The 26,955-nt window shown below is 38.1% G+C and overlaps 1 protein-coding gene across 1 annotated transcript in view; it reads left to right on the forward strand.

Moving 5' to 3' along the window:
• OTOGL (otogelin like) overlaps window positions 1-26,955 on the forward strand; it is a 172,538-nt gene that overhangs the window by 135,111 nt on the left and 10,472 nt on the right. The window contains exons 42-53 of the mRNA XM_060412481.1: window positions 211-425; window positions 6,699-6,840; window positions 9,336-9,521; window positions 10,923-11,135; window positions 11,507-11,611; window positions 14,524-14,631; window positions 16,546-16,647; window positions 17,460-17,564; window positions 17,650-17,690; window positions 22,950-23,013; window positions 24,120-24,298; window positions 25,165-25,269. Coding sequence (XP_060268464.1) covers window positions 211-425; window positions 6,699-6,840; window positions 9,336-9,521; window positions 10,923-11,135; window positions 11,507-11,611; window positions 14,524-14,631; window positions 16,546-16,647; window positions 17,460-17,564; window positions 17,650-17,690; window positions 22,950-23,013; window positions 24,120-24,298; window positions 25,165-25,269 — 1,565 coding nt within the window. The remainder of the gene's footprint in view (window positions 1-210; window positions 426-6,698; window positions 6,841-9,335; window positions 9,522-10,922; window positions 11,136-11,506; window positions 11,612-14,523; window positions 14,632-16,545; window positions 16,648-17,459; window positions 17,565-17,649; window positions 17,691-22,949; window positions 23,014-24,119; window positions 24,299-25,164; window positions 25,270-26,955) is intronic.

A 26,955-nucleotide genomic window follows, 5' to 3' on the forward strand; every position in this document is an offset into this window, starting at 1 on the left:
GATCATGGTTTCTTTCTTACCTGGTTAAGAAAGATCTGCATTATTTAATCCATGTGTAATTAAAAAAAATCCACCAACATTAGAGTCAAAGGACATAAATTTGGTACTTGATTCAGTAGATTATTTATTCATTTTAAAGCAGTTATTGAGTTGATTTATTTCTGGTTAAAGTGAAAAGAATTTCCTTCTAAATGTCACACATCTTCTTAGGAATTTGCAATGAAGATCCGGATGACGATCTAAGGATGCAAAATGGCACAATCATTACAAATATGGAGGACATAGAACTGTTCATTGAGAGCTGGGAAACTGAGAAATCATTTAAAGTAACAACAAGAAGGCCTGTTAGAAATTGTACTGAGCAGGACTGCAGTCACTGCATTGAGTTATTAAATAGAAGAGTTTTCGCCCCATGCCATGATGCAGTAAGTTGAAAGCAACTGTAAATCACAGCTGTTGTGTCAGATGTGCTGAGAGTAAAAGCCAATAAATTCTTGGTCTTGCCATGATGTTCTTCCACTAAGAATAGTTTATCCCCAGGGGACTTCAAAATCATTCACTGTTTATTGACTTACAGAACAGGAAGAATAACTATCTTTTCCCCCATGTATTTTAATGACCTATATCTCCAGCTTTCAAGAAAAATGAAACTTTGTCCTATGAATACATTCCTATGGAGGAAAGAGATGGATGCCACTCGATAACCCAGTATAAAACCCAAGACAGTGAGGCTTTAGTCACCTCTCAGGTGTGTGGCCTCTCAGGTGTAGACTTAGGATCTGCCACATATTCAATTTAATTGTTCTTTATTAGTCTCTAACTTCCTGACTTGAGGTGACTAGTAGATACTGAAACAACCTGTACTGTTTAAAAAAAGGATCCATTGTCAGAAACATGCTAAGTCACTTTAGTCGTGTCGGACTCTGTGCAACCCCATAGACGGAAGCCCACCAGTCTCCCACATCACGGATTTTCCAGGCAAGAACACTGGAGTGGGTTGCCATTTCCTTCTCCAATGCATGAAAATGAAAGGTAAGGTATGTCGCTCAGTCATGTCTGACTCTTAGCGACCCCATGAACTGCAGCCTCCCAGGCTCCTCCGTCCATGGGGTTTTGCAGGCAAGAGTACTGGAGTGGGTTGCCATTGCCTTCTCCGATTGTTAGAAACAAAGGACAAGCAAATACAGCATTTCATGAATCATTAAATGAAAAGTTTGTGAGTATCAAGCACCTACTAGGAACTGTGTTCCTAGTATAACTCCTGTGATACAAAGATGAGTAAGACCCTCTCCTTGCTCTCAAAAAGTCTAGAAGGAAGGCAAGTCTGTGAACAGATTCACCACAGTATACACTGTGGAGATGAATAGGAACCCACATTAGAAGACTTCCCAGAGTTTCAGACATTTGAATTATTTGGAAGGATGTTTGCCAGGAGAGAAGAGGGAGGAAGGGAGACCGAGGCAGAGGAAACAGTATGACAGGAGCTGGGTTGCTAGAAATGACCGTGTTAGGAAAACACTGACATAGCTTAATGCAAGACTACGGGGAGGCGTCTGGGAAGGAGAGCGAGTGAACTGTCAAAGCAGAAGGGCTTCACTCGGCAGGATCTTCAGTGCTCCTCCACTGACTGTGGACGCCATAGACCTCAGCCCATCCTGTGAGTTTCCTGAGGGAAAAGACAAAGGATGTGAAGTCATGGGATAAAAATGGTGCAGTTTCTGGGGCTTCAGTTTTACTCAGAGATCTGCAGGCAAATACATTTTAAATGTTGATGTTTTAAAGTGCATGTGTATAAAAATGAAAAAAACTGCAAATAATTTTAAACTCATTTAAGTGCCATTGTAATCTATCTTTTTAAAGCATAACAACTTTCAAAAATTGCTTTTTTAACTGGGAACTTATAAGATTGATTATTAAATCAGGAGACTTTTCAGCTTGACTAGTCAAGGCATAGTGAAGCAACCCAGGATACCATTTAATCTGTGATAGTCCCAGCTTTCCCTACAGATTGTCCCAGTGAATTTGATGGCAAAAGAAGGGGTACTGTTTATTTAGTTTTCCTACTTCTAATATTCATCCTCGTTTGCAAATGTCCACATAGTAGGCAGATGATCTTTTGAAAATGGAAACACGATTGGATTATTTCTCTACCTAAAATCCTTCGGGGTCTTTCACTTACTCCTAGAATTCATTCTTAACTTCTTATCAGGGCTTTATATTTTTCTTTGTGCTTTGGCCTGCCTGCTTCTCCAGCTTCCTCTTGTGCTACACTTTTCTGGTTGTCTACGGTCCAGGCACTTCAGTCTCCTTTCAACTGTTTCACTATTTCAAGATTTTCCTGTGTGTGGGCTTTTATGCCTGCAGTGCCCTAAACTGGCACACTGCCCTCCTCTGATCTCTTTCAGCGTGGTGACGCCTCTTGGTTCTATATATAGGCTTTAACCATGAGATCCACAAGAACAGGTCTGTTTTAGTCACCTTTATATTACTTATGCATAGTAGGTACCTGACATGTAGTTAGGTGCCCAAGAAATTGTGGAAGGATGCAATGGATGAATGGAGGATACAGGAGAATTAGCTCTTGTGGGTTTAGTAGAGAAAGGATACAATTTTTTCATGTTGGGCAGATTAAGTCATGTGGGACTTTAAGGCTAATATACCCAGAAAAAAAAAACTGAAGCTATTCTAGATCTCAGAAGAGACTAATTGAATCCAGAGATCAGATTTGGGGAGTTATTGGTATAGAGAGTTTCTAAATAACAATAACTCATGTATGATGTGCCAGGGTCTGCTCTGAACCCTTTCCATATATTAGCTCACAGCAGTCTTAAGTACTGGTAGGTTTTTAAAAATTAACTCTATTTAACTTATGAAGAAACTGAGGTGAATATGTAAATGCCCAAGATGGTGGTAGAAACCTGGGAAATTGATGCGCCCAGGAAGAGCATTTGTAGTGAGTAGACAGGGCTATGGAAGAAAGTAAGTCGCTCAGCTATGTCTGACTCTTTGCAACCCCATGGACTGTAGCCCGCCAGGAGCCTTTGTCCATGGGATTCTCCAGGCAAGAACACTGGAGTGGGTTGCCATTTCCTCCTCCAGGGGTTCTTCCTGACCAGGGGATCGAACTCTCACCTCCCACACTGCATGGAAGAAAGGGTCTAGACAAAGATTCAGAATGAGGCAGGGAGAGGAGACAACAATGAACAGACAAAAAGGCCCTGGAGTGTGGTGCTGTGAAAGTCAAAGGAGAGGGTCAAGAAACGGGGGGCGTGCATGGCCTCACAGGCCTCTGAGAGGTTGAGGAGGGTTTTACAGTATCAGTGTTCCCTGGATTTGGCAATTAGGGGGCCTCTTGATGATCAAAGCAAGTATTCCATGCAAAATGAAATGGTTGGAAACTGACAAGATTCAATAGTTGAGACTAAAAAGGAGGCAATGTCTTAGTTTTTATAGATATGGACTTTGGAGAAGAAATAATGGGATATGAAAAATATAAAGTATTTTTACCTGATACTTTGCCCTGTCCAAATAGAGCATCTGAATGTAGATGCTCAGAATGTTTGCAGAATAAATGAGTAGAAAATAATGGAGTAATATTGTTAAAAGTTAAATTATTTAGATTTTAGGTATCTCTAAATCAAAATGAAACATAATCTGTAGAAAAAAATGAGTTCTTAATTAAGTTGAGGCATGATAAATTATGCAAATTGTTTGACCAATGTTCAATATTAATCCACAATTTTTGGAGGAGCTTTTATAATCTCATTTAAAGAGCAATGCCATTTAAGAAACCTGTGAAAAAAGTGAAAGTGTTAGTCACTCAGTCGCATCCAACTTTTTGCGACACCATGAATTGTAGCCTGCCCTGCTCCTCTGTCCATGGATTTCTCTAGGCAAGAATATCGGAGTGGGTAGCCATTCCTTTCTTCGGGGAATCTTCCCAACACAGGGACTGAACTCGGGTCTCTTGCGTTGCAGGCGATTCTCTACTGTGTGAGCCAACAGGGAAGAAAGCTGTTGGAGCTTTTATCTATAGTGGATCAAAGTCTTTTATAGTATATAAAAAAGAGGATTATAATCCAAAATGTAATATCAGAAATAGATTTTTGCTAGGACCACATACTCTATTTCTTTCCCATCTTTGTAAAATAAGTTTATGTAGATTAGTACAGACAATATTTGGGGTTTCCCAGGTGGCACTAATGGTAAAGAACCCACCTGCCAGTACAGGAGACATAAGAGGCATGGGTTCAATTGCTGGATCAGGAAGATCCCCTGGAGAAGGGCATGGCAACCCACTCCAGTATCCTCTCCTGGAGAATCCCATGGACAGAGGAGCCTGGTGGGCTACAGTCCATAGTGTCTCAAAGAGTCAGACATGACTGAAGCAACTTAGCATTCACAGATAACATTTATCTCATCTAAACTGTGTGTTTAAACAATTATAAATTCAGAAGTGATATCTAATATTATGAAACTTTAAAGATCTAAGGTCAAAGAGGAACTGTTAGGAATATTGACTTGCTACTACCTTTTGATTTTCCAAATAGTTTTAGTCTTGGAGAATCAAAAATCAATCGAGTTTAGGGCCTTCAGTTCAGTTCAGTTCAGTCGCTCAGTCATGTTGGACTCTTTACAACCCCATGGATGGCAGCACGCAAGGCTTTCCTGTCCATCACCAACTCCCGGCGCCTACTCCAACTCATGTGCATCATGTCGGTGATGCCATGCAACAGTCTCATCCTCTGTCGTCCCCTTCTCCCCCTGCCTTCAATCTTTCCCAACATCAGGGTCTTTTCCAATGAATCAGTTCTTCTCATCAGGTGGCCAAAGTGTTGGAGTTTCAGCTTCAGCATCAGTCCTTCCAATGAATATTCAGGACTGATTTCCTTTAGGATGGACTGGTTGGATCTCCTTGCAGTCCAAGGGACTTTCAAGAGTCTCCTCCAACACCACAGTTCAAAACCATCAATTCTTCTACACTCAGCTTTCTTTACAGTCCAATTCTCACATCCATACATGATTACTGGAAAAACCAAGGCTCTGACTAGACGGACCTTTGTTGGTAAAGTATTGTCTCTGCTTTTTAATATGCTGTCTAGGTTGGTCACAGCTTTTCTTCCAAGTAACAAGCATCTTTTAACTTCATGGCTGCAATCACCATCTGCAGTGATTTTGGAGACCCCCAAAATAAAGTCTCTCATTGTTTCTATTGTCTCCCTATCTATTTGCCATGAGATGATGAGACCAGATGCCATGATCTTAAGTTTCTGAATGTTGAGTTTTAAGCTGACTTTTTCACTCTCCTCTTTCACTTTCATCAGGAGGGTCTTTGGTTCTTCTTCTGCCAGAAGTGTGGTGTCATCTGCATATCTGAGGTTATTTATGTTTCTCCCAGCAATATTGATTCCAGCTTGTGCTTTATTCAGCTCAGGGTTTCTCATGATGTACTCTGCATATAAGTTAAATAAGCAGGGTGACAATATACAGCCTTGACGTACTCCTTTTCCTATTTGGAACCAGTCTGTTGTTCTATGTCCAGTTCTAACTGTTGCTTCTTGACCTGCACAAAGATTTCTCAGGAGACAGGTAAGGTGGTCTGGTATTCTCATCTCTTTCAGAATTTTCCACAGTTTGTTGTGATCCACACAGTCAAGGCTTTGGCATAATTAATACAGCAGAAGTAGATGCTTTTCTGGAACTCTCTTGTGTTTTTGATGATCCAACAGAGGTTGGCAATTTGATCTCTGGTTCCTCTGCGTTTTCTAAATCCAGCTTGAACATCTCGAAGTTCACGGTTCATGTAATGTTGAAGCTTGGCTTGGAGAATTTTGAGCATTACTTTGCTAGTGTGTGAGATGAGCACAATTGTGTGGTAGTTTGAGCATTCTTTGGCATTGCCTTTCTTTGGGATTGGAATGAAAGCTGACCTTTTCCAGTCTTGTGGCCACTGCTGAGTTTTCCAAATTTGTTGGCATATTGAGTGCAGCACTTTCACAGCATCATCTTTCAGGATTTGAAGTAGCTCAACTGTAATTCCATCATCTCCACTAGCTTTGTTCATAGTGATGCTTCCTAAGGCCCACTTGACTTTGCATTCCAGGATGTCTGGCTCTAGGTGAGTGATCGCACCATCATGGTTATCTGGGTCATAAAGATCTTTTTTGTATAGTTCTTCTGTGTGTTCTTGCCACCTCTTCTTAATATCTTCTGCTTCTGTTTGGTTCATACAATTTCAGTTCTTTATTGAGCCCATCTTTGCAGGAAATGTTCCCTTGGTATCTCTAATTTTCTTGAAGAGATCTCTAGTCTTTCCCACTTTATTGTTTTCCTCTATTTCTTTGCATTGATCACTGAGGAAGGTTTTCTTTTCTCTCTTTGCTATTCTTTGGAACTCTGCATTCAAATGGTTGTATCTTTCCTTTTCTCTTTAGCTTTTCTTCTTTTCTGAGCTATTTGTAAAGCCTCCTCAGTATACCATTTTACTTTTTGCATTTCTTTTTCTTGGGGATGGTGTTGATCACTACCTCATGTACAATGTCATGAACCTCTGTCCATAGTTCTTCAGGCACTCTGTCTATCAGCTATAATCCCTTGAATCTATTTGTCACTTCCACTGTATAATCATAAGGGTTTTGATTTAGGTCATCAGATACATAAAATAACATAACTTATCCCAGGGCACAATGTGTCTCTAGGTTTCGCCACAAGACTTCTGTGAAAAGATGTGGATCAATTATACCTATTTTTGGAACTATGAATGTGATGCCCTTTCTGCATATGTGGCTGTATGCAACAAGTTTGACATTTGTATTCCATGGAGAACACCTGATTACTGCTGTAAGTAGTACACTGCAAACTATATTTTCCAACAATCCAATATTTCAGTTTTTTTTTTACATTCACATCTTTCTTTTTACTTTTATCACAAAATGATTTTGTAAGAATAAAATGAATGTAAATGTAACCTATAGTTAGAGGTCATAGCTCCCCCTTAAGCAACTTCTGTTTTTATCCTGGTATAAATTTAAAGTAAGAGGGAGGGTCAAGAAGGTGGAGTAGCAAGATCCTGAATTCCCCTCCTTCAACAGACATATCAAAATTACAGTTACTTACAAATGAACTATCTATGCAACTGATCTGAAGACTAGCAGAAAAGATATTTCACAGATAAAGAGAGAAGAACGACACCAGAATGGGTGGGAGAGGCAGAGATACAGTATAGTCAGGACCCACACCCCTTGGTCTGTGACCCTCACACAGAAGGAATACACAACTGTAGACCTCCTTCCTAGGAGGTGAGAAGTCTAAAGCCCCACACTGGCCTTCCCAGCCTAGAAGTTCTGCACCAGGAAGACGAGTCCCCAGAACTTCTGGCTTTGAAAACCAGTAAGGCTGATGCTTGAGAAAGCTGGAGAGCTATAGGAAATAGAGACTCTGCCCTTAAAGGAAATGCACAAAATCGCCTGTGCTCCCAGTCCCAGAGCAGAGGAAGTAGTTTGAAAGGACCCTGGGGAGGAACGACTTGCTGATGTTGGAGAGCCTCCAGGAGAGGCAGGAGGCACCTAGGACTCCCCTGGGGGTGGAGATGCGGAGAGCATCCATTTTGGGAGCTGATTCTGTGATCACACTGGCGCTGGCAAAAGACTCTTTTGGAATCCTCCCCTCATCTGTTAGTTCCAAAAGCTTATCTGCCCTCCAGTGAGCCAGACCCAGCTTCAAGCCTTTCAGGATCTGCAGACAGCCATGCAGAAAGCCTGCCCCAGCCTCCAGTGTCCCCCAGACACTGTGGCATTGCAGCCTCCTGGCCAAGGGCCAGCCTGGCCTACCAGGGCACCCACAGTAGTTGGCACTGCCACAGCTGAGGCGTGCACACAGGTTATGTAGGGGGCACTCCTAGAGCTCTAAAGACCAGAGAGAAGTGTGCCCTGATAACAAAAACCAGAAAAAGACACCAAAGAAAAGAAAATTACAGGTCAGTATCACTGATGAACATAGATACAAAAGCTCGCAACAAAACAGTAGCAAACTGAATTCAACAAAACGTTAAAAGAATCATGCATTCTGATGAAGGGATTTACCCCTAGGGATGCCAGTGATGGCTCAGTATCTGCAATCAGTCATTGTGATAAGCCACATTACCCAACTGAAGAGTAAAAATCATCTCAATAGTTTAAAAAAAAAAGAACTTTTGACAAAATTCAACATCCACTGATGATAAAACTCTCTCAACAAGTACAGGGGGAACATAGCTCAAAATAATAAAGACCATATTTGATAAAACTACAGCCAGCACCATACTCAACAGTGAAACATTGTCATCTCCTGCCTCCCCAGGTAGAATAAAATACATAGAAAAATAACATATTGGAGACTCTAGTTACATGACTCCGCTTGGGAAATAAAGCAGCTCCTTGTGAGCTCGCTCCAGGCCTCTCCTCTCTCCACAGCCCCAGCTGTTGTTGTTCAGTCACGCAGTCACATCTGACTCTTTGTGACCCCCTGGACTGCAGCACAGCAGGCTTGCCTGTCCATCACCAACTCCAGGAGCTTGCTCAAACTCATGTCCATCCAGTCTGTGATGCCATCCAACCATCTTGTCCTCTGTCTTCCCCTTCTCCTCCTGCCTTCAGTTTTCCCCAGGATCAGGGTATTTCCCCCCAGAGGTAATGACTATTCAAGAGTGGGGTTGCTTGATTCATTGGGAACTTAGGACATCTTCAATATCACTAGATTGTGAATTTTTTCTCCGCTAATATCTTACTGGTTTACACCCCCGCCATCTGCATGTTCATTTTTTGGTGAGTATGACTTTTTAAGGTGATATAAAAGCAACATGAATTCTCTGAAACATCATTTAGAAACTGCTCAGCAACAGTAATTTCTTTTGACAGTGAAGGATTAAGCCTAAATATGTGGCATTTTTCTTTTTTAGGACTTGGTTGAGTTGCATAGTTAAAACATATTTCTGTGCTTATTCCGAGTGGATTGTTGGATCTCCTCCCACTGCACAGAGCAGTAACTTCATAATAGTTGACTCTATATTTATGCCAACCAAACTTGGGCTGCCTGTTGGTAGTATTTATTTGATATAAGTCACATGAACTTTCCCTACTGTAACATAATACCAGCTGGACACCTGGAAGATGCTCAAAAACACTCATTGATTGTTTTGTTTCTAATTTATGGTTACATAATACTGAAAAATGGATTTGGAAGAGGCTGAAAGTGTGCAAAAATTTGCTTTCAGAGAGAAAACTGACATTTCTTCCTCTTACTAGAATTCAAGTAGGTCACTTTTATCAGTAGCAAATTCTGTCCTCGGTTATTCACAGCTCTGACTTGTCCAGAGGGGAAGGAATATCAACCCTGTGTGCGACCCTGTGAAGCAAGCACATGTCTGAACAGATGGGTCTATGGGCATTCTTCATGTTTGAATTTAAGAGAAGACTGTGTGTGCAAAAATGGAACCGTTCTTCACAGGCCAGATTCAGCTCGATGTATTCCAGAGAAAGAATGTGGTAAGCAGAAAAGCAAAAACAACACCGTAGGGACCCAGGAAATAAACAGATAAGACTGTTTTTAAATCTTGGAGAAATGTGCTGAAAGGATTAATCAAAGTTTGCCTAAGTGTTGGAAAGGAAACAAGTATGTTGTTCGATTGTAATATGATTCCAATCAAAGTTGCCAAAATTGGGGGCTTCAGTGGTAATATGTTTTATTTCTACTTATGCCTAAAATAACTGGAAAAGGATGTGGCAAATTAAGAATGAAGAGAATAGTATGTGGACTGAATTGAAATTCCAGTTATTTCGTGTGTTAATGATTCTGCTTTACATGAGCCTGAAATTGTACATCTGCAAAATGTGGAAAGTAATAGGACTTATAACACAAGGTTAGTGTGAGGATACACAAAAAAACAGAAAATTTTGCAAAAGTGCCTAGAGAAAAATAAGCCCTCAAGAAGTTTCAGAAAGTGTTAGTATCTGGCAGAAAACATCGAGTATTTCTGCTTTCATTTTCAACCCATTTTGACACATAGTCTCCATGTGGTTGTGGATTTGAAAAAGTGCAAAATTGAGAAAATTGCTATACAACACTTTTTATCTATCACAAGGATTTTTGTTATGGTCAAAACTAAAGATAATAATTAAAGGGGAAGGCAAGTAGAAGCAAAATGCATATATAGTTTCAGAAACAATCTGCCATTGAGAAAATATTTGTGGAAGGATTTGAGAATACACAGGCATGCTTATATATTTTTTTAGGGACCTGAGAGATTGGTTTAGTAGTAAATAAAGAAAAGTCCATTGGAAGCTTGGAATATGGTGGTCACTTCATTTATCCTTATTATCCTTAAAGAACTACTAGAGGGCTATATTTGTCATTAAGTAAAATGTTCATAATAAAATGAACAGAGTCATTAAACAATATTTGCTTGACTGCCTACTTTTCACATTTAGATTTTAAAGCTGGGATCTTTTGAATTTTGCTATGACAAACATGTTAATGTGAGGTAGAGACTACCTTATTTTCTAATACTACTAAGTTTTTATAGTTAGTATTTTAAAACTAATTTAAATTTATGTTACTGAGTTTGTTTAAGCTAAATAAATTATACTAGCAAGACTTAAAATGAATACAAAATAATTAGATCATCTTATTTATAGAAGAGGTCATGCAAATTTACAGACAGTTAGTTGTAGAAGGGAAAAATATTTTCCATGGACTACAAAAAGTTCATTAAAGAAAAAATGTAAGCTAGTAGTTGATGAACAAAAAGAAGAAGCTGCAAAAAAGTAGATAACATGACAAGTTATCTGTGCCCCTGGACCAAGTCACAGTCTGAAATCAAAACATCGCAGCTTGATTTATTTTCATACCCAAGTTCTAAGTGATATAACATTGACTGTCTTTTTAAGCATGCACTGATCGTGAAGACCAGCCTCGAACTGCTGGTGAAGTTTGGAATGGGGGCATTGACGAATGTGCCCTGTACAAATGTTTCGCGAATGGAAGCATTATTCCCATAGAACCTGACTGTGATGAACAGCCCTCGCCAATTTGTGAACGAGAAGCTGAAGTTGTCCTGGGCTTCGTTGATAGGTGGACCTGCTGTTCAAAGGAAGTTTGCAGTATGTATGCAGCCTGAAGCCTTACAGTCTATTAATGCCACCAAATATGTTGATATTCTTTGAGAAAAAACAGGGCATGTATGATGCTTGGTGTTAAAAAAAAATGTACCGGGTTAAAGTAACTATTGCCATGAATGTCACTTACACTTTCTCAAAGCAACTTTCACCTCATTATAGTTTTGTTGATTTTGCAGACAGACATGCAAAACTCTAGCTATTATAATTAATAACATTCTGAAAGACATGACAAGATAAAGGGTCTGTAATTGCAGTGTAAAACATGCATATTGAGAATCCTTTTCCTTCTTTAAGTTAGAACCTCAGGATTTTAGCTGCGTACACAGTTTTTTAATATTTCTGATTATTTCCAGGATGTGACATGACTTTGTGTGAAACTGCCATTCCAACATGTACAAACAGTCAAAAACTGGTTGTTGGGCATAGCCCCTTTTCTTGCTGTCCACAGTACCACTGTGGTGAGTAATGAACTAGGAAAAGTGAGATTCATTGTTCATTCAGAGTAGAAGATTAGATTCTAATTTTTGTGTCTACAAAAAAATTTATCAAACAGATTGTTTGCAGAACTGTCTTGCTAAAGGTAGTTTTTCTTTTAAACCTATGACTTCTTTGTAAATATGTATATATATGAACTTTAATTATATTTATTATATAGATTATATGTATATATAATTAGTTCACTTTAATGATCTTAATTTTAGTAGAAATATGTATTTTAAGTGTATACATTTATATGTTTTAAATATAAAAAATCTATTTCTTATATATTTTTGCTGAGATTTTATAGCAGTTTATATACATATATATGCAAATACATACATGCATATAGGTGATTAATGATGTCAGTTCAGTCAGTTCAGTTGCTCAGTTGTGTCCGACTCTTTGCGACTCCATGAATCACAGCACGCCAGGCCTCCCTGTCCATCACCAACCCTCGGAGTTCACTCAGACTTGCGTCCATTGAGTCAGTGATGCCATCCAGCCATCTCATCCTCTGTCGTCCCCTTCTTCTCCCGCCTCCAATCCCTCCCAGCATCAGAGTCTTTTCCAATGAGTCAACTCTTCGCATGAGGTGGCCAAAGTACCAGAGTTTCAGCTTTAGCATCCTTCCTTCCAAAGAAATCCCAGGGCTGATCTCCTTCAGAATGGACTGGTTGGATCTCCTTGCAGTCCAAGGGACTCTCAAGAGTCTTCTCCAACACCACAGTTCAAAAGCATCAATTCTTCGGCGCTCAGCTTTCTTCACGGTCCAACTCTCACATCCATACATACCACTGGAAAAACAGTAGCCTTGACTAGATGGACCTTAGTCAGCAAAGTAATGTCCCTGCTTTTGAATATGCTATCTAGGTTGGTCATAACTTTTCTTCCAAGGAGTAAGCATCTTTTAATTTCATGGCTGCAGTCACCATCTGCAGTAATTTTGGAGCCCAAAAAAGTAAAGTCTGACACTGTTTCCACTGTTTCCCCATCTATTTCCCATGAAGTGATGGGACCGGATGCCATAATCTTCGTTTTCTGAATGTTGAGCTTTAAGCCAACTTTTTCGCTCTCCTCTTTCACTTTCATCAAGAGGCTCTTTAGTTCCTCCTCACTTTCTTCCATAAGGGTGGTGTCATCTGAGGTTATTGATATTTCTCCCGGCAATCTTGATTCCAGCTTGTGTTTCTTCCAGCCCGTGTTTCTTCCAGCCCAGCGTTTCTCATGATGTACTCTGCATATAAGTTAAATAAGCAGGGTGACAATATACAGCCTTTATGTACTCCTTTTCTTATTTGGAACCAGTCAGTTGTTCCATGACCAATTCTAACTGTTGCTTTCTGACCTGCATACAGATTTCTCAAGAGGCAGGTCAGGTGGCCTGGTATTCCCATCTCTCTCAGAATTTTCCACAGTTTATTGTGATCCACACAGTCAAAGGCTTTGGTATAGTCAATAAAGCAGAAGTAGATGTTTTTCTGGAACTCTCTTGCTTTTTTGATGATCCAGCAGATGTTGGCAACTTGATCTCTGGTTCCTCTGCCTTTTCTAAAACCAGCTTGAACATCAGGAAATTCACAGTTCACATATTGCTGAAGCCTGGCTTGGAGAACTTTGAGCATTACTTTACTAGCATGTGAGATGAGTGCAATTGTGTGGTAGTTTGAGCATTCTTTGGCATTGCCTTTCTTTGGAATTGGAATGAAAACTGACCTTTTCCAGTCCTGTGGCCACTGCTGAGTTTTCCAAATTTGCTGGCATATTGAGTGCAGCACTTTCACAGCATCATCTTTCAGGATTTGAAGTAGCTCAACTTTAATTCCATCACCTCCACTAGCTTTGTTCATAATGATGCTTTCTAAGGCCCACTTGACTTCACATTCCAGGATGTCTGGCTCTAGATGAGTGATCATACCATTGTGATTATCTGGGTCGTGAAGATCTTTTTTGTACATTTCTTCTGTGTATTCTTGCCACCTCTTCTTAATATCTTCTGCTTCTGTTAGGTCCATACCATTTCTGTCTTTTATTGAGCCCATCTTTGCATGAAATGTTCCCTTGGTATCTGTCATTTTCTTGAAGAGATCTCTAGTCTTTCCCATTCTGTTGTTTTCCTCTATTTCTTTGCATTGATCGCTGAAAAGGCTTTCTTATCTCTCCTTGCTATTCTTTGGAACTCTGCCTCAGATGCTTATATCTTTCCTTTTCTCCTTTGCTTTTTGCTTCTCTTCTTTTCACAGCTATTTGTAAGGCCTCCCCCAACAGCCATTTTGCTTTTTTGCATTTCTTTTCCATGGGGATGGTCTTGATCCCTGTCTCCTGTACAATGTCACGAACCTCATTCCATAGTTTATCAGGCACTCTATCTATCAGATCTAGGCCCTTAAATCTATTTCTCACTTTTTAGGTCATACCTGAATGGTCTAGTGGTTTTCCCTACTTTCTTCAATGTAAGTCTGAATTTGGTAATAAGGTATTTATGATCTGAGCCACAGTCAGCTCCTGGTCTTATTTTTGTTGACTGTATAGAGCTTCTCCATCTTTGGCTGTGAAGAATATAATCAATCTGATATTGGTGTTGACCATCTGGTGATGTCCATGTGTAGAGTCTTCTCTTGTGTTGTTGGAAGAGGGTGTTTGCTATGACCAGTGATTAATCATGTATATATGATTAAGATAAAGTATATATATATTTTAAATGTCTATTTACATATAGTTTTATGTAAAATACTTATTTTTAATAATAACCTGCTATTGCCTATATATTTCTTCAAAGATTAAGATTTTTATTTGAACTAATTTTTACTCAATTCAAAGAGAAATGAACCACACTATTTCATTTATTCATCTTACTCTATATAAATTTCCAAATATCTTTGTGTTTTTGCAGAATGTGACCCATTCAAATGCCCCCAGATTTCAATACCAGAATGCAGAGAAGATCAATTCATGATTCAGGTTCAAGAGGAGGAGACTTGCTGCTTTTCTCCTCTCTGTGGTAAGTGTTTTGTGAGATGGTTTCTTGGAAGAAGAGGAAAGATCAAAGGAAAATCTCTTATTTGGTGTGAATTTCATGGAACTCATAGTAACCAATATTCTACCAATATATCATAAAATTCAACTAAATTAGAGTGGTAGGGAAAAAAAAGGATATAGCATTTTAAATGATTATTGACATTTATTACAATTGGTACTACTTTCCCCTATTGACAGAGACTATGTATATAAGTCAACACCTAATCAAAGATATTATAATCAATTAAAAAATAAAGCTAGCACATAGGTCTTTTTAGAGAAAAAATTTAGTCCTGACTTTCCTGAAGAACTAAGTGAATAAAGGGCTCTACTAAGCAGAGTAACTCTTTAAAACTTCATCTGCTATATAGGATATGTACGGGATGTGTAAGCACAATGATCTCGAAAAAGAAACGAAAGGTGTCTAGAAAATGACAGTATTTGGTGCTGTATATTCTGTCTGGTGAACTGGACTTTCAAAAATAAACAGTTCTCTCTTTACCATTCCGTTGGGGAATTATCATATCAAAGACTGGTGATGAATGTAGGTTTCAGATAAACCCATGTGGATCATAGCACTTCTTTGTGTATAATTTAAGTTTCTTTGACTGCAATGGCAACAACTGATTGATTCTGCATAGCTTGCTGCTGCTGCTGCTGCTAAGTCGCTTTAGTTGTGTCCGACTCTGTACGACCCCATAGATGGCAGCTCACCAGGTTCCCCCTGTCCCTGGGATTCTCCAGGCAAAAACACTGGAGTGGGTTGCCATTTCCTTCTCCAACGCATGAAAGTGAAAAGTGAAAATGAAGTTGCTCAGTTGTGTCCAAGCCTTCGCAACCCCATGGACTGCAGCCTACCAGGCTCCTCTGTCCATGGGAGTTTCCAGGCAAGAGTATTGGAGTGGGTTGCCATTTCCTTCTCCGCTACATAGCCTGTGCTGCTGCTGCTAAGTCACTTCAGGCAGCCCACCAGGCTTCCCCATCCCTGGGATTCTCCAGGCAAGAAGACTGGAGTGGGTTGCCATTTCCTTCTCCAATGCATGAAAGTGAAAAGTGAAAGTGAAATTGCTCAGTCATGTCCGACTCTTAGCAACCCCCTGGACTGTAGCCTACCAGGCTCCTCCATCCATGGGATTCTCCAGGCAAGAGTACTGGAGTGGGGTGCCATTGCCTTTTCTTCATAGCCTATACACAACCAATTATTGGGAGAATTGGGGGATCAAGATTTTGTAGGATTGAGATGAAGCAGAACAGCCAAACTCTGGGAAGGAGAGAAACCAGCTTCTCTAGGTGGCAGTCACCAATGATTGAGTCAGCCACATCCATTTATGTCCTGTCTCAATGTGCTTCTATGACTCAAACGCTATAGAAAGATATTCTAACTCATGTAAAGTGGGCTTTTCCTACACAAAGACTGATAAGTATGAGGCACCTTTATTAAGAGTCACTCCAAGACTGTGTGGGTGGGGCATTTCGTCAAATTCATTGAGAGTTATTATCAAAGTTGGAAGAAGGATACTAAGAGTTCAGAAGAATATGTGCCTACTATATTGTTCATCCATAAATTGGAGTAATCAAGAGTAGTGAATTAAGAAAATTTAAGTAAATCAGTGGCATTTTGAGAACAAATAACTCCTGAAATCTCAATGTCCTATACTTCTGGTAAGATGGTTCTTTTATATCACTGTGCTTGGGAAAGTATAAAATAATACATTCAGATAATATTGTTTTTATGACCAAATGAAGAGATCTGTTTTTTAAATCCTTATTTTCCTTGTTTCCTGTTTTGTTTTATATAATGTGTTTTATTTTGATTTTGTATGTGTACAGACATTTGAACTTATAACTAGTTTGTTTTTAGCTCAACTATGACTTTGCCTTTTGGTGTCATCTTTAGTGTGCAAACCATGTACTGAACCTTTTCCACTGTGTACTGACGGAGAATTTCTCACTGTGGATCTTAATACTACACACTTCTGTTGTCCTCAGTATTACTGTGGTAAATATACTTTAATTAATTACAAATATTTAGTTATGTTTGGCATTTAAGAAGTCCAGCACCTCTTTTTAAAATTTTTTAAGGCTAATTTTTATTTATTTGGTTTAATCTTGGCTGCCCTTGGTCTTCATTGCTGCCTGTGGGCTTTCTCTAGTTGTGGCAAGCAAGGGCTGCCCTTCACTGCAGTGCTCAGGCCTCCCATCGGGGTGCCTTATCCTGTTACCATGGACCGTAGGCATGCAGGCTACAGGCGTTGTGGCGCATGGGCTCTCGAGTGTGGGCTCAGTAGTTGTGACGCTCAGGCTTAGTTGCCCAAGGGCATATGGGATCTTCTCAGACCAGGCATCAAACCCCTGCATTGTCAGGCAGATTCTAAACCACGGATCACCAGGGAAGCCTCAGGCCAGTGCGTGTTAGTCGTATGGTTATGTCAGACGTTAGGTGATTTCTAGCATGTTAAATATAGAGTGCTTCTTGGACAATTTTGTTACCGTCCCAAAAAAGATTAGCTATGACATTTCTCCTCATCCTAGACTTTCTAGATTTCCAAGTGATTCCATACCCTTTTCACTTCAGTTCTCTTCTTGCCCCCCTGCCACTTCTCAGGGCTCTTGACCAAAAGAGCATGTCCTAGCTGTACTACTATCTGCTTGTGAGTCCTCTGTTCTGTCTTTATCGACACATTGCAATTGGGTGGTGGGTGGTCAGCTCTGGGGAGATCCCAGTATATCAGTAATGGCAGTGAATGATAGCTAGTGAAAACCAGCAATTAAACAAAGTTAATCTTTACTCATGTTATTTTTTTAATTTAGTGTGTGAGCCAAATCTTTGTCCTATGCCTCTATTCAACTGTGCAGAAGATATGAATCTTGTGAAAGAAAATGTATCTGGTCAATGTTGTCCAACATGGCATTGTGGTAACTAATTTTTATATTTTAAAGTCTTATTACATTGTATTAGTATATAATGATCAACATAAATATGTCGACTTTTGCCTTTTAGAATGTAGCTGTGAAAATCTTGTTATGCCAACTTGTGAAGTGGTAAGAGCACATATTTTGACTGAAGTTTTAATATAACATAAATCAATTTTTGTTCCTTTATTTCTTTCATTTCTGATTTCTTCTCAGGGTAAATAGATTTATTCTCTGTAAGTTTTAATTAAGTAAATTAAAAGAAATCTGCTTTGATATAGGGAGCAGTCAACATTTCATATTTTGCTAGAGATAGGAAGTTCAGTTCAGTTCAGTCGCTCAGTTGTGTCTGACTCTTTGCCACCCCATGGACTACAGCACACCAGGCTTCCCTGTCTATTACCAACTCCCGGAGCTTACACGAACTCATGTCCATTGAGTCAGTGATGCCATCCAACAATCTCATCATCCATCTTCCCCTTCTCCTGCCACCTTCAATCTTTCCCAGCATCAGGGTCTTTTCCATTGAGTCAGTTCTCTGCATCAGGTGGCCAAAGATTTGGGCTTTCACCTTCAGTATCAGTCCTTCCAGTGAATACTCAGGATTGATTTCCTTTAGGATGGACTGGTTGGATCTCCTTGCAGTCCAAGGGACTCTCAAGAGTCTTCTCCAACACCACAGTTCAAAAGCATCAATTCTTTGATGTTCAGCTTTCTTTATAGTCCAACTCTCACATCCATACATGACTACTGGAAAAACCATAGCTTTGACTAGATGGACATTTGTTGGCAAAGTAATGTCTCTGCTTCTTAATATGCTGTCTAGGCTGGTCATAGCTTTTCTTCCAAGGTGCAAGCATCTTTTAATTTCATGGCTGCAGTTACCATCTGCAGTGGCTTTGGAGCCCAAGAAAATAAACTCTGACACTCTTTTCCTTGTTTCCCCATCTATTTGCCATGAAGTGATGGAACCAGATGCCGTGATCTTCGTTTTCTGAATGCTGAGTTTTAAGCCAATTTTTTTCACTCTCCTCTCTCACTTTCATCAAGAGGCTGTTTAGTTCTTCATTTTCTGCTGTAAGTGTGGTGTCATCTGCATATCTGAGGTAATTGATATTTCTCCCAGCAATCTTGATTCCAGCTTGCACTTCATCCAGCACAGTGCTTCTCATGATGTACTCTGCATAGAAGTTAAATAAGCAGGGTGACAATATACAGCCTTGATGTACTTCTTTTCCTATTTGGAAACAGTCTGTTGTTCCATGTCTAATTCTAACTGTTGCTTCTTGACCTGCATACAGATTTCTCAGGAGGAAGGTAAGGTGATCTGGTATTCCCATCTCTTAAAAAATTTTTTGTTTGTTGTGATCCACACAGTCAAAGGCTTTGGCATATTCAGTAAAGCAAAAGTAGATGTTTTTCTGGAACTCCCTCGCTTTTTCGATGATCCAACGGATGTTGGCAATTTGATCTTTGGTTCCTCTGCCTTTTCTAAATCCAGCTTGAATATCTGGTAGTTCACGGTTCACATACTGTTGAAGCCTGGCTTGGAGAATTTTGAGCATTACTTTGCTAGTATATGAGATGAGTGCAATTGTGTGGTAGTTTGAGCATTCTTTGGCATTGCCTTTCTTTGGGATTGGAATGAAAACTGCCCCTTTCCAGTCCTGTGGCTACTGCTGAGTTTTCCAGTTTTGCTGGCATATTGATGGCAGCACTTTAACAGCATCATCTTTTAGGATTTGAAATAGCTCAGTTGGAATTCCATCACCTCCACTAGCTTTGTTCATAGTGATGCTTTCTAAGGCCCACTTGATGTCACATTCCAGAATGTCTGGTTCTTGGTAAATGATCACACGATGTTATTTTTTCCATTGGTGACTAAATCTACCTTCGATAGATTTAGTCATATCTACCTTATATAGATATAGTCTTATACCTATATAAGTTCACTGGTCTAAAATGAAGCAGAATATTGAAAATATATTATCTCAATATTGAAAGTGTTCCCAGTGATTCCTTAAGAAAGTGTACTAACAATGCATTTGTTGCAGAGGAGGAGGAGGTATAAATAGGTAACTAGCTGTCTGTACCTTCTTAGGAGTTATCTCTGAACATGCATATCTTTTAGGAATTACACAGATTTAACTTACAGAAACAATAATTATAACTCTGGTATCACTTTTTTAACTATTTCAGATGGACACTTAGTATATGGATAATCATTGGATATGACACTTTGCAAGTCTTTTTTTTTTTCCCTTTGAATATTTGCCTCTATGATATGCCTCTAAGACTTGAGAAAGATAATATATTTTTTGCCTTATCTATCAAAGAAGACATGTTTGGGCTTCCCTCATAGCTCAGTCAATAAAGAATCTGCCTGCAATGCAGGAGACCCCTGTTCAATTCCTGGGTCATGAAGATCCCCTGGAGAAGGAAATGGCAACCCACTCCAGTATTCTCACCTAGAGAATCCCATGGACAAAGGAGCATGGCAGGCTACAGACCACAGTGTTTTTATAAAAAGTACATTGTCTTAGACACTAAAACAAATATTTAATAATATATTTCTTTTTTAGCAACAGCTTTATTGAAATATTATTCACATACCACACAATTCAGCCATTTAGAGTGTGAAATTAAATGGTTTTTATTTTGCTTACAGATTGTGCAACCATCAGCACAATCAATTTTAGAAAAAGTGTATTACCCTCTGCCCCAAGAAACTCTGTACCTCTTAGGAGTTACTGTGTCCCTCAAAACTCCCTTGACCTAGGAAATTACAATATCCTCTCTATCTCTATAGATTTTCTTATTCTTAATATTTCATGTAAGTGAAATCATATAATGTGTGGTCTTTTGCGATTCCTTTCACTTAGCATTAGGTTGTCGAGATTCATCTGTGTTGTAGCATGTATCAGTACTTCATTTCCTCTTTTATTCTTAAATAATATTCCATTTTGTGGATATAACCAGACATTTGTCCAAATATGCAGTGGACAATAGCGTTTGAAGAGTTCCTTTACATCACTAGCTATTAGTTAGTAACTCAGATGGTAAAGAATCTGCCTGTAATGTGGACTGACTTTGATCCCTGAGTCAGAAAGATCCCTTGGAGAAGGGGGTGGCTACCCACTCCAGTACTCTTGCCTGGAGAATTCCTTGGACAGAGGAGGCTTGCAGTTCAGTCCATGGAGTCACGAAGAGTCGGACATGACTGAGTCACTAACTCTTTCACTTTTTCAAATGCAAATCAGAACTACAGTGAAAGATCACTTCACACTCACTGAAAAGACAGATATTAATACACGTTGGCAAGGATGTGAAGAAATTGGAACCCTTATGCTCTGCTGTGGGAATACAAAACTAGCTGCTTTGGAAGACAGCCTGGTACTTACTCAAAAGGTTAAATATATAGTCACCATATGACTCAGCAATTCCACTCCTACGTATATATCCATGAGAAATGAAAACATACGTCCCCGCAAATTTGAATGTTCATAGCAGCACTATTTGTAATAGCTAAAAAGTGGGAACACTTTGAGGTGATTTTGCTACTGACTGTAAAGGGGAGGGATGCTTGCTTGAGAATAAAAACAAAATACCATCATATTTGATTAATATTAAGTATTGGTAGAACAATCAAGGAGCTATTTCATCTGATTGACATTGGGTACTTATGAGAATAAAAGTGTAACTAAATCCATGAGTAAGATCTCAGAGGAAACAAGTTAGGAAGGAAGATGAAAAGATTTAAGCCTAAGCTTGAGAGGACACTGTGGGCATTGTGCTCTAACTATTGAAAAACAGCTAAGTGACTTAAAAGAGTTAGTGAGAGCCTACTTCCTTATCTAATCTTTTGGAATAGTTTACGCAGTGGGAGAGCTTGATTTATTACTATTTTAAACTCTATATTTCTAATATTTTATTTCCAGTCCCACTGGAATTGTATAATGACTAAAAGCCATAAAACATCAAATGTGTTAATGTTTATGAAATTACTTTGCAACCCATGCTGCTGCTGCTGCTAAGTCGCTTCAGTCGTGTCTGACTCTGTGCAACCCCATAGACGGCAGCCCACCAGGCTCCCCCGTCCCTGGGATTCTCCAGGCAAGAACACTGGAGTGGGTTGCCATTTCCTTCTCCAATGCATGAAAGTGAAAAGTGAAAGGGAAGTCGCTCAGTCGTGTCCAACTCTTAGTGACCCCATGGACTGTGGCCCACCAGGCTCCTCTGTCCATGGGATTTTCCAGGCAAGAGTGCTGGAGTGGGGTGCCATTGCCTTCTCCATTGCAACCCATAAGGCACTATAAAAAGTAGAATATTACTAATTATGGAAGAAGTGCCTTTTATATATTACTATGAATTTATCTGAATTATTTTTTGCGTTGATAATCAAATTAGTGTTTATTACTATCATATGAAAATTAAAGATACCCAGGAAAAGTTGATGTCTAAAATACAATTCTTGAAGCTTTAGGCCTGAGTCCTACTTGAGAAGAACCAATACAATTTTCCTACTAAAAAGTTTAAGCATTGGTTGTGACAGCAATTTACCTACTACCTTGCCTGGAAAATGTCATGGACAGAGGAGCCTGGCAGGCTGTAGTCCATGGGGTTGCAAAGAGTCACACACAACTGAGCAGAGAGCAGAGCAGAGAGAGAGAGCAAGATTATAGCACTTTCTGTACATCAGCTTATTTGAAGCCCTTATATATATTGATCCATTTGTTTCTTTCAACATTTCTAAGAGGCAGATAGTATTATTATCACCATTTTGTAAATGAGGAAGGTGAGGAGCAGACTGGTTAAGTAACCTGCCCTAGATCACACAGCTAGCAAGTAGCAGAGCAAGATTGGCAGAAGGGCAGTATTGTTCCTGAGCCTGTGATATTAATCGTTCACTCTTCTGCTCTTGTTTTATACGCTATAGCAGCGTTGCTCTGTGCATACATCACAGTTCTGGACCACCTCTATAGAACAGATCAAGAACATTTTCCTCAAGAGAGGTTTCTAGGATTAGCAAGCATTCTCTTTATCTTGAATTGCCCACTAGAAGCTCGGAGTCAAACAGCATAATTTTAAAGTTAGGACAGTCCATAAAGATCATCTTATCCATCTTCACTCATTTAATAGATAAGAAATTAAAGTTTAGACAGACTGTCTGGTCTATGATCATATTGCTTATTGTGAGTTTTTTCCTTAGGCTGCTAATTAAATGACTGCTGGGTTAATCAAAGCTTGTTCCCTATCAAATATTTACTATGAAGTTGCTATGTGGTTGTGGGATAGGATACTTATTAGATATTATAGTGTGTATTTTTTTCAATGGTAATACAATAAACTATGTTGGTAAGTCATATAATAATAATATCTTTCTAATAGGGAGAATTTACTGCGATAGACTACAACTTTCAGAGTGACTGTGGATGTGTACAGTATATCTGTGGTAACTATGTCTTTGAAACTTTTAAGTGATAATCATATTATTGGTATATGTTATTCACTATTAAAAATTAAATTAAATTAATTTTTTAAAAATTAAAAATTATTTTTGAGACTATATTATACATTTTAAGCCATTTGCCAGTTTTTAGTATAAAAAGTGTACTTTTTATTTTTTATTTCCTCTTGTGTAATATTCCTAAATGTTCTGAGAAACTTCATAAGTGAAGTTGCTCAGAAACTTCATAACAAAACATAAAAATGATTCTTTTTCAAAGGCTTCACAGAATTTAAAGTTAATGCCAAGGTTCTTTTCTGTGTATCTAATTTAATTTAAAAATAGATAACATCTAAAAGTAAGAGATTTTTGTTCACTCTTTTATAATTATTGATGTTAACACCATATGGCATAAGGTTGATTTTTCTATGAAATAACAAATCTTCATAGAAGTAGGTTAATAGAAAACAAACAGTTGTTCAATATCTTGAAACTCTGGTATTTTTATATGAGAGAAGAATTAAATCCAGCATTGGCAAGGCGCAAAGAGTTATTCCAGCCTACCTAAAGCCACTTTCAAAGATGTGATAGCACAATGTATCAGCTACCTTCATCATAAAGGATGACATATACTTATATATTTTGCAGCACAATAAAATTGAAAATTTTTCTCCCAAAATAACAAACATGAAATGTTACACAATACCTTTATGAAGAGGCCTACTGTTACTGATTTATATTTTTGCCTTCATTTATATCCATTCCCCCAAATTGTCATGTTATGTTTCCAGAAGAGGGAACAGCAAGTAGCTTGATGATTACTTTAAGCTAAAATTCTAGAATCTACTATATATGATAGCTTTTAGAGAAAGTTCAAACAGTAAATAGTAGTTGAGTTTATATATAATTTCTTACTGTATGTTAAGGAATAAATGTCATATTCATTATTAAGTGAACTCGAGCTATTATAATCTATAAAGTTAAAGATCTTTATTGGTTTTTAAAAAATTACACATCGTAATAAAAACATAGTCTTAAATAAAAGTTCTATTGATTGATTAATAGAAAACCTGAATATTGTACTTTTTGTTGACTTCTTAATTTTTTCTTAGAAAAAGATGATGTGTGTGTATTTCAAGAAACATCAGTATTGAATCCTGGCCAATCTATGATAAGGTATTTGGAAGGGGATTTTTGTTACATGGTAGAGTGTCTCGAAGAAAAAGATAACCATACAGGCTTCCACACTTTGAACTTTACAATGGTGAATTGTTCAAAAGAATGTGATATTGTAAGTATTTTTTCTAAGTCATTCTGGTACAAGTTCATTAATCTTAAAATGGCAGCTGTAGAATTTGAACAAGTAAATACTCTATAATTTAAAAATATACACTTGAATAGTGCTTTAATAATCTATTAATTGATAGTATAACTATATAATACAGTATCCTTTTCTTGTGTATAACCTTGAATTTCAGGAGTCTTATTTTCTATACACGGAGAAGGCGATGGCACCCCACTCCAGTACTCTTGCCTGGAAAAATCCCATGGATGGAGGAGCCTGGTGGGCTGCAGTCCGTGGGGTCGCGAAGAGTCTGACACAACTAAGTTACTTCACTTTCACTTTTCACCTTCATGCACTGGAGAAGGAAATGGCAACCCACTCCAGTGTTCTTGCCTGGAGAATCCCAGGGATGGTAGAGCCTGGTGGGCTGCCGTCTGTCGGGTCGCACAGAGTCGGACATGACTGAAGCAACTTAGCAGCAGCAGCAGCATTTTCTATACAGCTTGTTTGACCTGAGCTTTTTACATCTGCTTGATGAATCTTTTCTGTTAGGTGTAAAGGTTAACAACTACTTCACCTCTAATACAGCTATATTATTTGATGTGCCTCAAATTCAACCTTAGAAATGCTGGCAGGTATTCTAAGGGAGCATAATTTTGGAAATTTATTGTTAATTGTAGGATAATCACTTTACAATGCTGTGTCGGTTTCTGCCATACATCAACATGAATCAGCCATAGTATGCCTATGCCCTCTTCCTCTTGACCCTCCCTCTGAGAGCATACGTTATAATGGGAAGCACTTTCAGAACTAACTCATTAAAAATATCAGTACTGCTCTTGGCTAATTCAAATTATTATTACTATGCACAGCACCAGGTGTATACTCCACCTCCAAGTGATTATGATTGTTGTGGTACCTGCAAAAATATATCCTGCAAATTTCAAATGGAAAATGGAACTACAGTTATATATGAGGTATGAATTACTTCATCCCTAAAATGTATTCCTCTGGAGGGTCGCTCTCTGTGCTATTTTCTGAATAAGGTGTTCACATAAATTTGAAAAACCTCTCTCACACACACAGTATTCCACATACAGTAAGCACACCCACGTACAGCACACTTGCAATACACAAGACACAGTTAACATTTTAAAGTCCATGATTCCTTTTGCGAAGGAGCATATTTAACTGCTTTCTCAAACGTATTTTATCAGAGATCCTTACTTTTCCCCCAGATGTTAGGAATGGGCTTTGAGAAATGTTGATTTCTAATCATTAGAACAAAAGAAAAGAGTGTTATTTTATTCACTCATTTGAAATGAAGCATTTTAACAAAAGTCTGAAACTCAAGATGTTAGTACTTTATTAGTTCAGGTATTGAAGACTTCAGTGGGTAAATATAAGAAAAGATTTAAAATATTTGAAAATTTTAAAAAGAAGATTTCAGGAATAATGAATGCTGTATCACATCCTTCCTCAATATAATAATTATTCAGAATTCTTCCATTATCTTATAATAACTCTATGGAGGTTTGCAGACTGACCTACTCTTTCTCATTTTTAGAACAGAAGAAGGGAACCATATAATTTTAATACAATTATTGGTGATGTCATCAGATTTAGGAGGGTCACAAATTCTGATTATAATTTGCATTACCTGAGGATAGTCCCAATTTATTATTGCTAATCTTAAGTTTTTTCCATTAATAGTTTAATTATATAGAGGTATTATTTACGGTATTCTTAATTGTAGAATTGTATTCTTAATTGTAGAAATGGAATTAACTATATACCCAAAAGAAAAACAGATTTCTCCAATCCTGTGCATTTTACTAAGTAAGAAAAAGTTAACAGTTATCTTATTTTATAACAAGGTAACATACGCTTGTTGTCTGTTTTATAATTATGTATAAATAGTGTTATTGATTTAAATAATGTTGATATTATTTATCTGTTTAATCATAGCAATATTTCTGCTTTATATTATATTTTTTAAAGAGGAAGTCTTGAAAAAGCAAGCTTATAAAAATGATGAGACAGGTGTCAGTGACAGAAAATGAATCAGAGGTTACTTGAAAATATATAGTAATGTGGGGATTTTAGTAAAGAGCAACATGAACTCTACAGATATCAATAATCCAGGAACTATTGGTGTATATAATCAGTATTCACAGTGATAATCCTGATATTTAAATAAAAGATTAAATTATGTTTAGAATATTTATTGTGAACACAAGTAATATAGGTAAATATTCATCGAGATTGTTATAATAACTCTTGGCTCTTTCAAAGATAAGTTTTATTTATCTAGAAATCTAATTCCCATGGAACAATTAATTTTGGATTCCATATAAATTAGAACATACTATTTGAATTGAATATTAGAATTAATATTTGATTTGAATGTTTTATCTTCTTTTAGACCTGGACTTGTAGATCTTTTCCAGCTGAGGTTCATAGAGGACCTGAAGACATTTATAAATTAAAATAGAATCCACAGAAAAGGAAGCTTGTCAGAATTTTTGCTGGTCCACAAGGAATCTTCAAGTCAGAGTTTGACTAACATTTTAAAATTCAGGTTATAAAAAATATATAGACTAACAATTACAGCCTAATAGTTATATTATAATTAGTTTCAGCTGATTTTATTTGTAAATAGG

Source organism: Ovis aries, chromosome 3 (genome assembly GCF_016772045.2).
Source record: "Ovis aries strain OAR_USU_Benz2616 breed Rambouillet chromosome 3, ARS-UI_Ramb_v3.0, whole genome shotgun sequence".
In the NCBI taxonomy this organism is placed as follows: Eukaryota; Metazoa; Chordata; class Mammalia; order Artiodactyla; family Bovidae; genus Ovis; species Ovis aries.